The sequence below is a fragment of the Hyperolius riggenbachi genome, chromosome 3 (genome assembly GCF_040937935.1).
Source record: "Hyperolius riggenbachi isolate aHypRig1 chromosome 3, aHypRig1.pri, whole genome shotgun sequence".
NCBI classification, from domain to species: Eukaryota; Metazoa; Chordata; class Amphibia; order Anura; family Hyperoliidae; genus Hyperolius; species Hyperolius riggenbachi.
In genome coordinates, this window is record NC_090648.1 from 138,613,437 (window position 1) to 138,627,492 (window position 14,056).

Consider the following 14,056-nt stretch of genomic DNA (forward strand, 5'->3'; position numbering starts at 1 on the left):
TATCCAGGCTACACATAAATGTGGACAGAGGAACACACTATAAGTACTCTGTACCTGCATTAACTGGTGAGATCTATACTTCCTGTGCAAGCTGCTGCCTGATTACTGAGGGAATTGCCTGTCATCTGTGACTTGCTTGTGCATGGCTGCAATGCTACAGTATCATCCAGGTTGCATAGAATTGTGGACAGAGGAGAACACTATTAGTCCCGTTCCTACATTAACTGGTGAGCCCTATGCTTCCTGTGCAAGCTGTTGCGTGATTATTGCAAGCAAATCCCTGCATATTGAGCACTGTGGTTTTTTTTAATCTAGCTTAGATGCTTTCTGTGCTCGCTTGCTGAAGCATTGAAAAGAAAAAAATGACTCCCGTTATTAATTGAAGAGGCACAGACTAACCAGCAAGCTCATGGTGACCCAGAATTCATTGGGGTGTGTAAGGGACTACAATGGTCCTAAAAGCCCCCAGGCCCCCAGGGGGGCTTTTAGGACCATTGTAGTCCCTTACACACCCCATTGAGTTCTGGGTCACCATGAGCTTGCTGGTTAGTCTGTGCCTTTCGGATTTACAAGCCCTACTCCATAGAGCCAAATTAATCCACGCCATGCACTGATGAGGATCAAACAATCCGAAACAGCCTGTATGCATGTTGGATTATTATGGCTCTGTACATATTAACAAGCTGACACATCATTGCATTCCAGCGGTTCTGGAGGTGTGTTTAGCTTCTAAGGGTACAATGGTTAATTTGCATATATTCAGCAGTGGTGCCTGGGAGACATCTCGAGCTCACTCCAACCTGAATTATCGCAAATTCTTTCTGTTTTAGGAAAGCAAACTTTTGTTATTAATTGAATTAAGATACATGGGCCCATATGCAATTAACTTTTTCTCCAGTAACCTGAGAGGTCAGGCAAGGCTGGAACGAGAAGGGCATGACTGGGCGGACCCTGGGACAGAATGATCAAACACAATTGGGCTCCAGGTGTGAATTAAAGGTGGAGTGCCTGAGGCATCCCCCCCCCCCCAGTCAGATATAAGGCAGGAGCAGGAAAAGTTCCCTCTTTCTACCTGACTAGGATACAGCAAACTGGCTAATGGCACCATGTCGTCAGTGGCGAGGTCCAGTGACAGGAATGTTTACCCATGTCGTCACTGGCGAGGTCCAGTGACAGGAATGTTTACCCATGTCGTCAGTGGCGAGGTCCAGTGACAGGAATGTTTACCCATGTCGTCACTGGCGAGGTCCAGTGACAGGAATGTTTTACCAATGTCGTCAGTGGCGAGGTCCAGTGACAGGAATGTTTTACCAATGTCGTCAGTGGCGAGGTCCAGTGACAGGAATGTTTACCCATGTCGTCAATGGCGAGGTCCAGTAACAGGAATGTTTTACCCATGTGGTCAGTGGCGAGGTCCAGTGACAGGAATGTTTACCCATGTGGTCAGTGGCGAGGTCCAGTGACAGGAATGTTTACCCATGTGGTCAGTGGCGAGGTCCAGTGACAGGAATGTTTACCCATGTGGTCAGTGGCGAGGTCCAGTGACAGGAATGTTTACCCATGTCGTCAGTGGCGAGGTCCAGTGACAGGAATGTTTACCCATGTCGTCACTGGCGAGGTCCAGTGACAGGAATGTTTACTCATGTCATCACTGGCGAGGTCCAGTGACAGGAATGTTTACCCATGTCGTCACTGGCGAGGTCCAGTGACAGGAATGTTTTACCAATGTCGTCAATGGCGAGGTCCAGTGACAGGAATGTTTACCCATGTGGTCAGTGGCGAGGTCCAGTGACAGGAATGTTTTACCAATGTCGTCAATGGCGAGGTCCAGTGACAGGAATGTTTTATTGAAGAGGAAAGGCATTGTCACGGGACCTGTCTGAGCGCGGTTTACACGGTTTTCTTCTTATTGCTTAATGCATGTCAATGTTACTGTCGTGTTATATTGTATTATCTAAAATCTGTATTAAAGCTGTGGCCTTTAAACTCCAATTGGGTGTCACAGCTTTATTTTAAGTAGATGGTAAGGTTCGTCCCGTATGGGTCCTGCCCGGTCATGCGTTATCTCCTAGGAGATCATTTTCATCTTCTCTTTTAAATAACTTTTCAGCATTTTACAATTAAAAAAGTACCCAAAAGGAAGTGAAAAAATACTATTAAAATTATTTTGAGTTCTTTCATGTTTGCTGGTGGTTTAAAAATGCACTTTATTGACAAGGTGTAAAAATATTTTCAAACGTTTCAATAAAACGCCCTTCACATCACCAGCAAACCTGACAATGCTTAAACATGTTTTTATAGCACTTTTCCACCTACTTTTTATTTTTTAATTTTTTTGTACTTGCAAAGTGCCAAAAAGTTATTCTAAACAGAAGATGAAAACGTATCTCCTGGGAGAAAACTCAGGAGAAAAAGTATCACTTTTCACCTAAGTTTTCTCCTGGGAGATAATTTTTAATCTTCTGTTTAAAATAAAAATGTTAACACTGCAATTGAAAAAAAAAATACCAAAAGTAGGTGGAAAAGTTCTGGCAAAATTATTCAATGCATTTTCTTTCTTGATGGTAGCTCAAAAGTGGGCCATTGTGTGCTTGAGTATGACAATTTCTGACATAGTAAACTTAGATATACTGTAGTTGTATTTACAGAAGTTTCAACATGTAAATGTTGTGTCTTGCAGATGATCTATCAGCATGTTAGCAGGTCCCATGCAGCACAGTGCATCTTAGAGTTCAGCCACTAAGAAGGTCAGTGTTTTCCAGTGGAAACAGTGGCGCGTGGAAACAGTGACGCGCAGGGACACAAACTCAGCCAGTCAGCACTACTGTATCAACCACGGAACACAAACACTATTCACCCTCACTGTGCATCTCTGCTCAGTCTGCTGTAGTAGATCAGCCCCAATACACATGGGTCTACACACAATATCTATGGAGGTGCCTATCCCCTATACAGTATATGTTAGGATGCTGATACACATAATCTATACCCACACAGACAAAATTTCTTTGTGTCTCCAGAAGCCTCTGTCCTCCTTCCTCCCACAAGTTGCCCCCACCCTCTCCTCTCTATGCTGAGGATGCTGGGAGACGTTTGCTAGAAGTGTGTAGGCGACAAGACTCTATAAATAGCTGTGTCTCTCAGTCTGATCATTGCACCAATCTCTGTACTCTAGAATTCATCAGCCAGGGAAGTGAGGCTGCAGCATGCACACCCAACACAAGCACAAACTACATCACTTCCCAGTAAACTGCTCTATAACAGCACCGTGACGCCACCCTAGAACATTCAATAAGGGCTGGTGCACACCAAAACCCGCTAGCAGATCCGCAAAACGCTAGCAGATTTTTAAACGCTTTTTTTTATTTTTATGAGGCGTTTTGCTAGCGTTTTGCGGATTGCTGCTGCGGTTTTCAGTATAGTAGATTTCATATATTGTTACAGTAAAGCTGTTACTGAACAGCTTCTGTAACAAAAACGCCTGCAAAACCGCTCTGAAGTGCCGTTTTTCAGAGCGGTTTGCGTTTTTCCTATACTTAACATTGAGGCAGAAATGCATCCGAAATCCAAAAAATGCCTCACCCAGGCATTTTTCGTTTCTGCAAAACGCCTGCCGCTCTGGTGTGCACCACCCCATTGAGATACATTGACCAAGCAGATCCGCAGCCGCAAGCGGATCTGAAAACGCCCAAAAAGCCGCTCGGTGTGCACCAGCCCTAATAGAGTAAGCATTACCTGACAAATCTGTCCCAAATCAGCCTACCTGGCGTGAAAGGAAACGTATCTTTGTTGTAGCATTCCAAAATAACAGTACACACCGAAGCCTGCAAAATTGACTAACTTGACCATCCAGTTTACTAGACATGTGTGAGGTCTCGTTTCCACTATCGTGAATCCGCATGCGTCCAATGCACATGTAATGCAAGTGGATGGGCCTGTTTCCACTGTAGCGTTGTTGAGGTGCGTTTTTTTCAGCGGTGAAAAAACGCACAAAAGAGCCGCAGAATTCGCCTGCGAGTGGAATGCATGCGAATCGCATGCAATGTATTTAATAGGGAAATCGCATGCGGTTTCCCCATGCGTTTTTTGCCGCGAATTCGCATAGGTACCAATGTAAATTCACACAGGCAGTGACGTGGTTAAAATCGCATATACCCTCACCTATGCGAATTCGCGGCAAAAACGCATGGGGAATTGCATCCGCATGCGATTTCATCAGCGGTGGAATCCAGGCGATTCCGCACCGCAATAGTGGAAACGAGCCCATAAGGGGTCCAGTGAGAGCAACACACAATCCAAATTTTATTATAAACCTACTCCATAGGTTAGCACTATACCCTGATAAGGCTACATGTGGTTATCTAGTTGAACTGCAAAATGTGGCTGCATCTAATTCATGCTCCAATTAGTACTGCTGCACTTTCTCCATTGTCTGTTATGCCTGGTACACACCATGCAATTTCCTGCGAGATCGATAGGGAAAATTGATCATTTCAGACAGGTCCAAACTTATTTCCAATCGATTTTCTGATCACTGCAACATGGTGGCACATATATGCACTATATGCATGGAGTTTGTATGTTCAACCTGTGTCTGTGTGGGTTTCCTCCGGGCATGCCGGTTTCTTCTCACATCCCAAAAGCATACAGATAAGTTAATTGGCTTCCCCCTAAATTGCCCCTAGACTACGATACATACATGGACATATGACTATGGTAGGGATTAGATTGTGAGCCCCTCTGAGGGACAATTAAGTGACAAGACATTATACTCTGTACAGAGCTGTATATAAATACCAAATAATAATTGATTTTCTGCTCACTTCCTTACAAAATCGATCAGAAATAAACGATCGGAAATCAAAACAGACCATTGGAAATTATCGATTCTACCTCTAACGGTGCTCATACATGGTACAATAAAAACGTTTGATTTTCCTGTTTCTTCAACCAAAACGATCGAATTGAATGAAGTCAAAAATATATATATATATTTTCTGATCAAGAAAAACAAACGATTATCCCATTTTGTCAATAAAAATCTGATCGGACATTTTGGAAAAATCTTTATATTCAATCTAACAGAATAATCGAACGAAATGATCTAATCTAAAAATAAAAAACTGTACCATGTATGGGCACCATAGTCTAACGGGAAATTGCACGGTGTGTACATTCCTCTATATTGCAAGCTCGCAAGGGCAGGGCTCTCTCACCCTTTTGTGTCTAGGAATTTGCTATTCAATGTATTTATCATGTTACATTTATCACTGTAATTACTATGACGTCTACCAATTCTGAATTATGTAATTATATATCTATAGTTGGTGCATATCATTGGCTGTATTACTATGTTTGTTCTCTGTACAGCGCCATGGAATATGTTGGTGCTTTATAAAGCAATAATAATAATAATTGTGCAGTGCAACATTGTACATGAATGTTCCTATGTAACCAAATGTAGTGCAATCATGGCATTTTAGAATGAAGTTTTACGTGCATATATATATGTACAGTACAGAACAGCGGTTTTCTGCCTTCATTTACCAGATCTATTATAGATCTACGTACACTGCACACATTGTGCATGCTTGAGATGGCTCAGGGATGGATGGCTAGAAGAGCTTCATAGCAGGTTGTAAAAAGGTGCTACAAAGCATCCCAGGACCCCCGATGATTGGCGCAGACTGTGACTCCCCAGCTGTCCCCCTAACCTAGCCCTAATACTGTACATCCCACCTGAACCCCCTCCTCCCCCTCCTATCTGGGGGCTCCTCTCTCCCCATCGCCGTGGGCTGGGCTCTGTCCGTGGTGCTGAATCGCCGCTGCCCGAGCCGCGTCACGTGACTCCTCTACCTCCGCGCTCGCCGGAGATCACCGGGACAGGGGAGGGGGGGAGGAGCGAGTGCTCGGAGGGGGACGTACAGGTGGGAGGAGTGCAATTATCGTACAACGGGGGAGGGTGTACCCGGGATCTTCGGGAGTACCGGACGCCAGGAGGAGAGAGGGGGGCACCGGGAGCGTGGGCGGGGCTCCTTGCCCGGGCCACAAGATGCAGCGGCTCCGGCTGAACGAGGCTCATGCCATATACCTGGGGCTGCTGGCCAGGAAGGACGGGACCCGCAAGGGGATCCTCAGCAAGCGCAGCTCGGACAACAGCCGCTGGCACAGCCGGAGCTTCTCGCTGCTGCACAACCTGCTCTTCTGCTTCGAGAGCGAATCCAGCGGCCGCCCGTGTGCGCTCTACTTGCTGGAGGGATGCAGCTGCGAGCGGGGGGCCAAGGGGGGCCCGGACAGACAGGTATATACCCCAATCTGCTGGGGGGGGGGGGGGATGCCTGGGGACAGGTGCGCAGGGCCCTGAGAGCTGCACTGTCATACGCAGTGGCCAGTGGAGGCAGGAGCACTCAGTATGCGTGGGATGCTGCAGGTGTACAGTGCTGGGACTGGGGGGGCTACAACCAAATAGCCTACATCGTTGAACTAACCTACATACCCCTGATATCTTCTGTCCAGCGAATTTTCCTACATATTCGAACAAACATCTATTACACTTACTTACCTGTCTCATACTCTCACACTAACCCCCCTACCCCCCAATCCACTAGTGCCTAACACTAACCCCAATACTAGAGCCTAACACTAACCCCCCTCCTTGTGCCTATCACTAACCCACACTCCTAATACCTAACACTAATCCCCCCCCCCAGTGCCTAACACTAACCCCTTCTTAGTGCCTAACACTAACCCCCTTCCTAGTGCCTATCACTAACCCCCACTCCTAATGCCTAAGACTAACCCCCACTCTTACTGCCTAACACTGATCCCCTACCCTTGTATTGCCTAACACTATCCACCCCCCCCCCTTAATGCCTAACACTTATCCCCCCCCCCCTCCCAGTGCCTAACACTAACCCCCCTCCTAGTGCCTAATACTAACCACCTACTAGTGTCTAACACAAACCCCCATTCCTGATGCCTAACACTAACCCCCACTCCTAATGCCTAACACTAACCCCCACTCCTAATGCCTAACACTAACCCCCACTCTTACTGCCTAACACTAATCCCCCCCTTAGTGCCTAACACTAACTCCCCTCCTAATGCCCAACAGTAACCTACCCTTGTATTGCCTAACACTATCCACCCCCCCCCTAATGCCTAACACCTATTCCCCCCCCCTCCCAGTGCCTAGCACTAACCCCCCCTCCTAGTGCCTAATACTAACCCCCTTCTAGTGCCTAACATGAACCCCCACTCCTAATGCCTAACACTAACCCCCCCTCCTAATGCCCAACAGTAACCTACCCTTGTATTGCCTAACACTATCCACCCCCCCTCCTTAATGCCCAACACTTATCCCCCCCCCCCCCCTCCCAGTGCCTAACACTAACCTCCGTCCTAGTGCCTTACACTAACCCCCTTCTAGTGCCTAACACAAACCCCCATTCCTAATGCCTAACACTAACCCCCACTCCTAATGCCTAACACTAACCCCCACTCTTACTGCCTAACACTAATCCCCTAATCCCCCCCCCCCAGTGCCTAACACTAACCCCCTCCTAGTGCCTAACATGAACCCCCACGCCTAAATGCCTAACACTAACCCCCACTCTACCTAACACTAAACCCCTAATCCCCCCCCCCAGTGCCTAACATTAACCCCCCTCCTAGTGCCTAACACTAACCCTCACTCTTACTGCCTAACACTAATCTCCCTCCTTAGTGCCTAACACTAACCCTCTCCTAGGGCCCAACAGTAACCTACCCTACCCTTGCATTACCTAACACTATCCCACCTCTCCTTAATGCCTAACACTTATTCCCCCCCCCCCCCCCCAGTGCCTAACACTAACCCCCCTCCTAGTGCCTAACACAAACCTAGCCCTCCTATTACCTTACACTAACCTCACCCTTCCAATGCTTAACACTAACCTAACCTCTTTTGCTTATGCATGTAGGCTGGCTCAACACCTAGGCTGAAACATTGGCGCAGGGAGCTATCTACATGAATAGACAGGCTAGGAAGGAATCATACAGGTATATACAGCAACAATGGTGACACTTAGGAGCTGGACAGACAGGTACACCTGTCAGGTTGTTTAGGGGTAAGTATAGGATGGTAGGCACAAGTGTTTCAGTTCTTCTGAGAATGAGTGTGTCCTATGCACTGTGGGTGGGAGAGACACATAACTCCAGCAGGAAGGTGTGCTTAGTATAAGTGATGACACCAGTGTATATAGCAGTAGATGTATGGGGGTGGTACAGGTGTATATTGCTGCCAGAGGATAGATAAGTTCAGAATGAAAAGCAAGTGGAAATTTAGGCAAGCTTCATGGATTAGATGGAGAATTAGATCACTATGTAGTGTGAGGACTGGTAAGAGTATGCTTTGTTTGCACACCTGGTTGAAGTAAGTGCATAATGCCCCACCATAGACAGGTGTATGCACAGTACTTCCATGTGTGGCCTTGTGGTGGTATCTGGAGATCTGAATAAGCAGGTGTTTTTAGTTGAGAATCATGGATGGGTAGGCAAAATGTTTACACAGCATTCCTAGGGTTAGATGAACAGCAGTTAGAGATAGCAGGAGCTGTAAGTTTAGAGCAGGACTGCATGACCTGAGCTGTGTGTGTCCAGGCTAATTTCCCTTAGGTGGCAGCCAATAAATAATATACTGTATAGCTTACAACAGCAAACTGACTGCTTCTTTCCTGAATTCTAATCCTTGACAGGAGGTTACCAGGCCTTGGGCAGAGAACCCTAGATATGCAGAACGCTTTTAAATAAAGGCAATTGGTGCAAATCAGTTTAACCGTGCAAGCTGCTTATTTGTGGTTACAGTATATGTCTATATGTGATACCCTTTTAACCACTTCAGCCTTCAGTCATTTTCACTTTATGCATCCGAGCAATGTTCACCTCCCATTCATTAGCCTATAACTTTATCACTACTTATCACAATGAACTGATCTATATCTTGTTTTTTTCCGCCACCAATTAGGCTTTCTTTGGGTGGTACATTAGAGCCACTTTACTGTAAATGCATTTTAACAGGAAGAATAAGAAAACAACGGAAAAAAATCATTATTTCTCAGTTTTCAGCCATTATAGTTTTAAAATAATACATGCCTCCATAATTAAAACTCACGTATTGTATTTGCCCATATGTCCCGGTTATTACACCGTTAAAATTATGTCCCTATCACAATGTATGGCGACAATATTTTATTTGGAAATAAAGGTGCATTTTTTCCGTTTTGCATCTATCACTATTTACAAGTTTAAAATAAAAAAATATATAGAAATATTTAATCTTTACATTGATATTTAAAAAGTTTAGACCCTTAGGTAAATATTTACATTTTTTTTTTGTTATTGTAATGTTTTTTTTTTATATATTAAACATTTTATTTGGGTATTTTTTGGGAGGGTGGGATGTAAACAGTACATTTATAATGTAAATGTGTGTTGAGTTTTATTTTTTTTTACTTTTAGTTGTAGTTTTACTTTTTGGCCACAAGATGGCGGCCATGAGTTTGTTTACATGACGTCACTCTAAGGGTAACATACGCTTAGAGGGACGCATGGGGGACGCAACAGCCAGAAAAAGCGGAGCTTCTGAGAGAAGCTGTCGCTTTTTCTGCGGGGGAGAGGAATCAGTGATCGGGCACCATAGCCCGATTCACTGATTCGTGGGCTAACGATCCGCGGCCGGGAACGCGCGATCGGCCGCGGGAGCACGCGGACGCGCTCATGGCCTCCTGGGCGTAGCCAGTACGTCCAGGAGGCCAAAGTAGTTAAAAGTCAACGGAAGTGAGAGGTATATGGAGGCTGCCATATTATTTATTTTTAAGCGATACCAGTTACCTGCCAGCCCTGCTGGTCTGTTTGGCTGCAGTAGTGTCTGAATCACACCAGAAACATGCATGCAGCTAATCTTGCCAGATTTGTCAAAAATATCAGAAATACCTGATCTGCTGCATGCTTGTTCAGGGTCTATGGCAAAAAGTATTAGAGGCAGAGGATCAGCAGGATAGCCGGGCAACTGGTATTGCTTAAAGTGATCCTTAACTAAAAAAAAATTCACTCACTTGGGGCTTCAACCAGTCCCCCGCAGCTGTCCTGTGCCTGTGGCGTGCCAAACCGGTCCTCCGTTCCCCCGCCGCGTCTTACTTTTCTTTCTGCCGACTGATCAGACGGCGGTCCACTGCACCCGCGTAGCCATTGCCTCGTGCATCCTCGTACGCATTCACATTAGTGAACTCTTCCTGCGCAGGTGCAGTAAGAGGTTCTCGCTTACTTCGCCTGCACAGGACGCGTTTGCTGACGTGAATGCTTAAAAGCATATGCATGGCAAGGGCCGCGCAAACGCAGTGGACTGCCAACTGACCACTCGGCAGAAACAAAAGTAAGACGCGGCGGGGGAACAGATGATCGGTTTGGCACGTCGCAGGCACAGGACAGCTGCAGGCGTCTGGGCGAAGCCCCAGGCAAGTGAAACTCTTGCTTTTTTGTCAGTTAAAGATCACTTTAAAAGGAAATAAATATGGTAGCCTTCATATCCGTCTCGCTTCACCAACTAGTGTACATTTCTAGTTTTTAAAACAGTAAATGCTCAGTTTTACATAGTATACACTTTTATGTTATTACTTGAAACTATCATGATGAATTGACATGCATTTATATCTGAATCCATCTGAAGTAACTGCAGAAGAGCAAATATCAATGGGTGTGAATCTGTCAATTAGTGAATCCACTAGGAAAGGCTGGGGATAGGAAAGATCTTGAATTTCACGTACTGTGCACAGAGGTTTATTTATGTGAGAAAATGGCCTAGATACAAGTAGTTGTTAAAAAGTTTATAATGTTTTGGGGTTCAGTGACAATGGTCTATGCCAGGAACAATTCATTTCAAAGTTAATGGTAAAAAAAGCATGCCCTGTTAGGATCCAGCAATCTGCAAATTTGGCTCTCCAGCTGTTAAGGAACTACAAGTCCCACAATGCATTGCAGTGGTCTGACAGCCATAGTCATGACTCATAAAGGCAAATGCATTGTGGGACTTGTAGTTCCTTAAAGTGAACCAGAGACGAAGCATCCTCATGTATTTTACCATATATATCAGTGGGAACATTAGAGAAAACACCTACCCTGCTCTCTGTTTCATTATTTACTGTTCAGATTGCTTCTTAGCAGCCTAGATAAAATCCCCGACTGAGCATTCAGTCTGGCTTTGCTATAATGACTCAGCTATAATGATTCCTGAGCAGAGCCACAAGGGGGCAGGCTTTGGCTTTAAAAGACAGCACAGAAGACAGACTCAGCTATAAAGATTCCTGAACAAAGCCAGACTGAATGCTCAGTCGGGGATTTTATCAGGGCTGGTAAGAAGCAACCTGAACAGTAAATAATGAAACAGAAAGCAGGGTAGGTGTTTTCTCTAATGTTCCCACTGAAATATATGGTAAAATATATGAGGGTGCTTCTCTCTGGTTCCCTTTAACAGCTGGAGAGCCAAGTTTGCAGATCACTGTGGTAGGATATATATATGGGGATGAACAGCGCTGAGAATAGTAGTGCAGTTGTATAAAGTTTAATAGGTAATGAATAACCTGAGTACAGTATTAAATAAATTCACCAGATTCAGTAGTTAAAAATAAAATCAAATAGCAGAACATAAAATGCACATCTGTTACATAAATCTATTACGGGTGAACTTTTCCATCGATACTGAGTTATATTCATATGAACTGCCACAATGTGAATTTAAGGTTTAGTCGGTGATACCTTCTACCCAGTGCTGATGAAAAGTTACATTGTGCATCAGCAGTGTGATACAAAGGATACTGTGAACTATGCAATAAAGTGGACCTGAACACAGAACTTCCTCTCGGCTATAAAATATAAGCAATAGCATAATAACATCTTTAAAGAAAAACATTTCTTTGTTACAGCTGATACAGATCCGTCAATACATCTGCAGTGTGTTTACTTCCTGCTTTCATGGAAGCAGACATAGGGTTAATATCCTGTGCTTACAAATTAGCTGCTCTGCGGAGGCAGCCAGCTGACTCAGCTGAAAGATCAAACTACAGTTGTGATTAGTCACAGATGAGGGGGAATTAGACAGGCTAAACTCTCTAAATAGATACAGGGAGCATGTCTCTATGTTTTCCTTCTACAGGCTGCATTTCTCCGTTTTCCTTCTGTCCTGTGCAAGAGTTCAGGTCCACTTGAAGTATGCTTCACTACCACTGTAAACGTGCACGTTGTCCAGTAAACACACAGCATGGTGCACGTTATTCCAACATTGCACTGCACTGCTGATGCCCCGATATGAATGTAGCATAGAGATATAATTACAACACGTTGCGATACTATTATAGTGTTCATTGCGACATAATGCAACACGTGCAGTGTGAAAGGAGCTTAAAGGAAACCAGGTACGATATAAACTAAAAGTTTTATACATATCTGGAGCTTCCTCCAGCCCCATGCGCACAAATCGCTCCCATGCCGCCGTCCTCAGTCTTAAGTATCGCCGGTACCGGGTCCCGTAACTTTGGCCAGTCGCGGCCAGTGTGCACAAGAGAAGTGCGCCCTCTACGTATCTCTCCAGTGGCTGCCAGAGTGATACGTGGAGAGTGCACTTCTCTTGCACTGCTGCCAGAGAGATACGTGGAGGGTGCACTTCTCTTGCACTGCTGCCAGAGAGATACGTGGAGGGTGCACTTCTCTTGCACTGCTGCCAGAGAGATACGTGGAGGGTGCACTTCTCTTGCACTGCTGCCAGAGAGATACGTGGAGAGTGCACTTCTCTTGCACTGCTGTCAGAGAGTTACGTAGAGGCTGGTTCTGCACAACCAGCCTCTGTGTCCTAATAGCATTCTTAAAACCCATCTCCGGTTCTCTTTAAAGCACCTGTATAAAGTATATGTTTACATTTAAAGCTAGGTCAATTAATTATAGGAATATGATAAGCAGTGTTCAGTATGACAGCATTCAGAAAAACTGCGCTCACAAAAATGGAGGGGGTTTTGTTTTTGTTTTTTAAAGGACCACTACAGTGAAAAGAGAAAGCAGTTAAAATCTGACAGAACCAACAGGTTTTGTACTAGTCCATCTCCTCATGGGGAATTCTCAGGGTTTTCTTTGTTTTAAAAAACATTTCCTGAATGGCAGTTGCCAAGTCTAAGGCCCCATTTATACTATAGGGTCCTTTTACACTTAGGGCCTGCTTCCACTACTCGCGGATTCTGGGTGCAGAAAACAGACTCCAATGAATGCCTATGGGAAAGCTGCATCATAAAAATCACATTTAGTGGAAACAGGCCCATAGGCATTCATTGGAGTTAGTTTTTTCTGCATCCAGAATCCGCATGTAGTGGAAACAGGCCATTAATCACTTGTTATGCATTTATTTCTTCTCCATAGCGGTGCATTATGAAAAATCTTTCAGTTAAAGGGGCACTATGGCTAATATCTTCTTTTTTGTCACTTTCATATAATTATTTGTGTGTGGAGCAATGTTAATAACATGTATTGTGGCAGATCAAAAGGATTTTTAACAATGCCATTATCCATCTATAGCCTTTAGAGTCATGTCGGAAGATTTACCTTTCTGACTCGACTCAGACTAATCCATTTAGCAGTAGGAGGCATTCGTTTCTGCAACTTGAGCTGCCCTTATTGTCCACCCCTCTGGTCAGCTCAGCTAGATTGTTCCATCTTCTAACTGCACTATTGTGCAGTTACTAAGCTCACTTCAGCGCAGGACAACGCAAAATAAAAGTGGTAACGCACATTAACGCTGCTTACCGTCGTATACAGTAGGTACAGTAACTCAAACAGGCAATGAAAAGTATGCTTTCCTGTACCTAGTAAGGTGTGCATTTAGAGGTAACACACTGCAAGCAGTGTGTTATCGTAACACTACATGTTACAATACGGCGCTAACTTCGCACTGTGAACGTCCCACAGGATTAGCATTGCAGTGCAGTAAGCTGCGTTATAAGAGTTGATAATGCAGCTCCGCAAAGTCCCACTGTGAATG

The 14,056-nt window shown here is 44.8% G+C and overlaps 1 protein-coding gene across 1 annotated transcript in view; it reads left to right on the forward strand.

Annotated features, from left to right (window-relative positions):
• The first annotated feature begins 5,969 nt into the window (after nucleotides 1-5,969).
• Nucleotides 5,970-14,056, forward strand: part of RASGRF1 (Ras protein specific guanine nucleotide releasing factor 1) — a 137,951-nt gene continuing 129,864 nt past the window's right edge. The window contains exon 1 of the mRNA XM_068274967.1: nucleotides 5,970-6,301. Coding sequence (XP_068131068.1) covers nucleotides 6,053-6,301 — 249 coding nt within the window. The 5' untranslated portion in view covers nucleotides 5,970-6,052. The remainder of the gene's footprint in view (nucleotides 6,302-14,056) is intronic.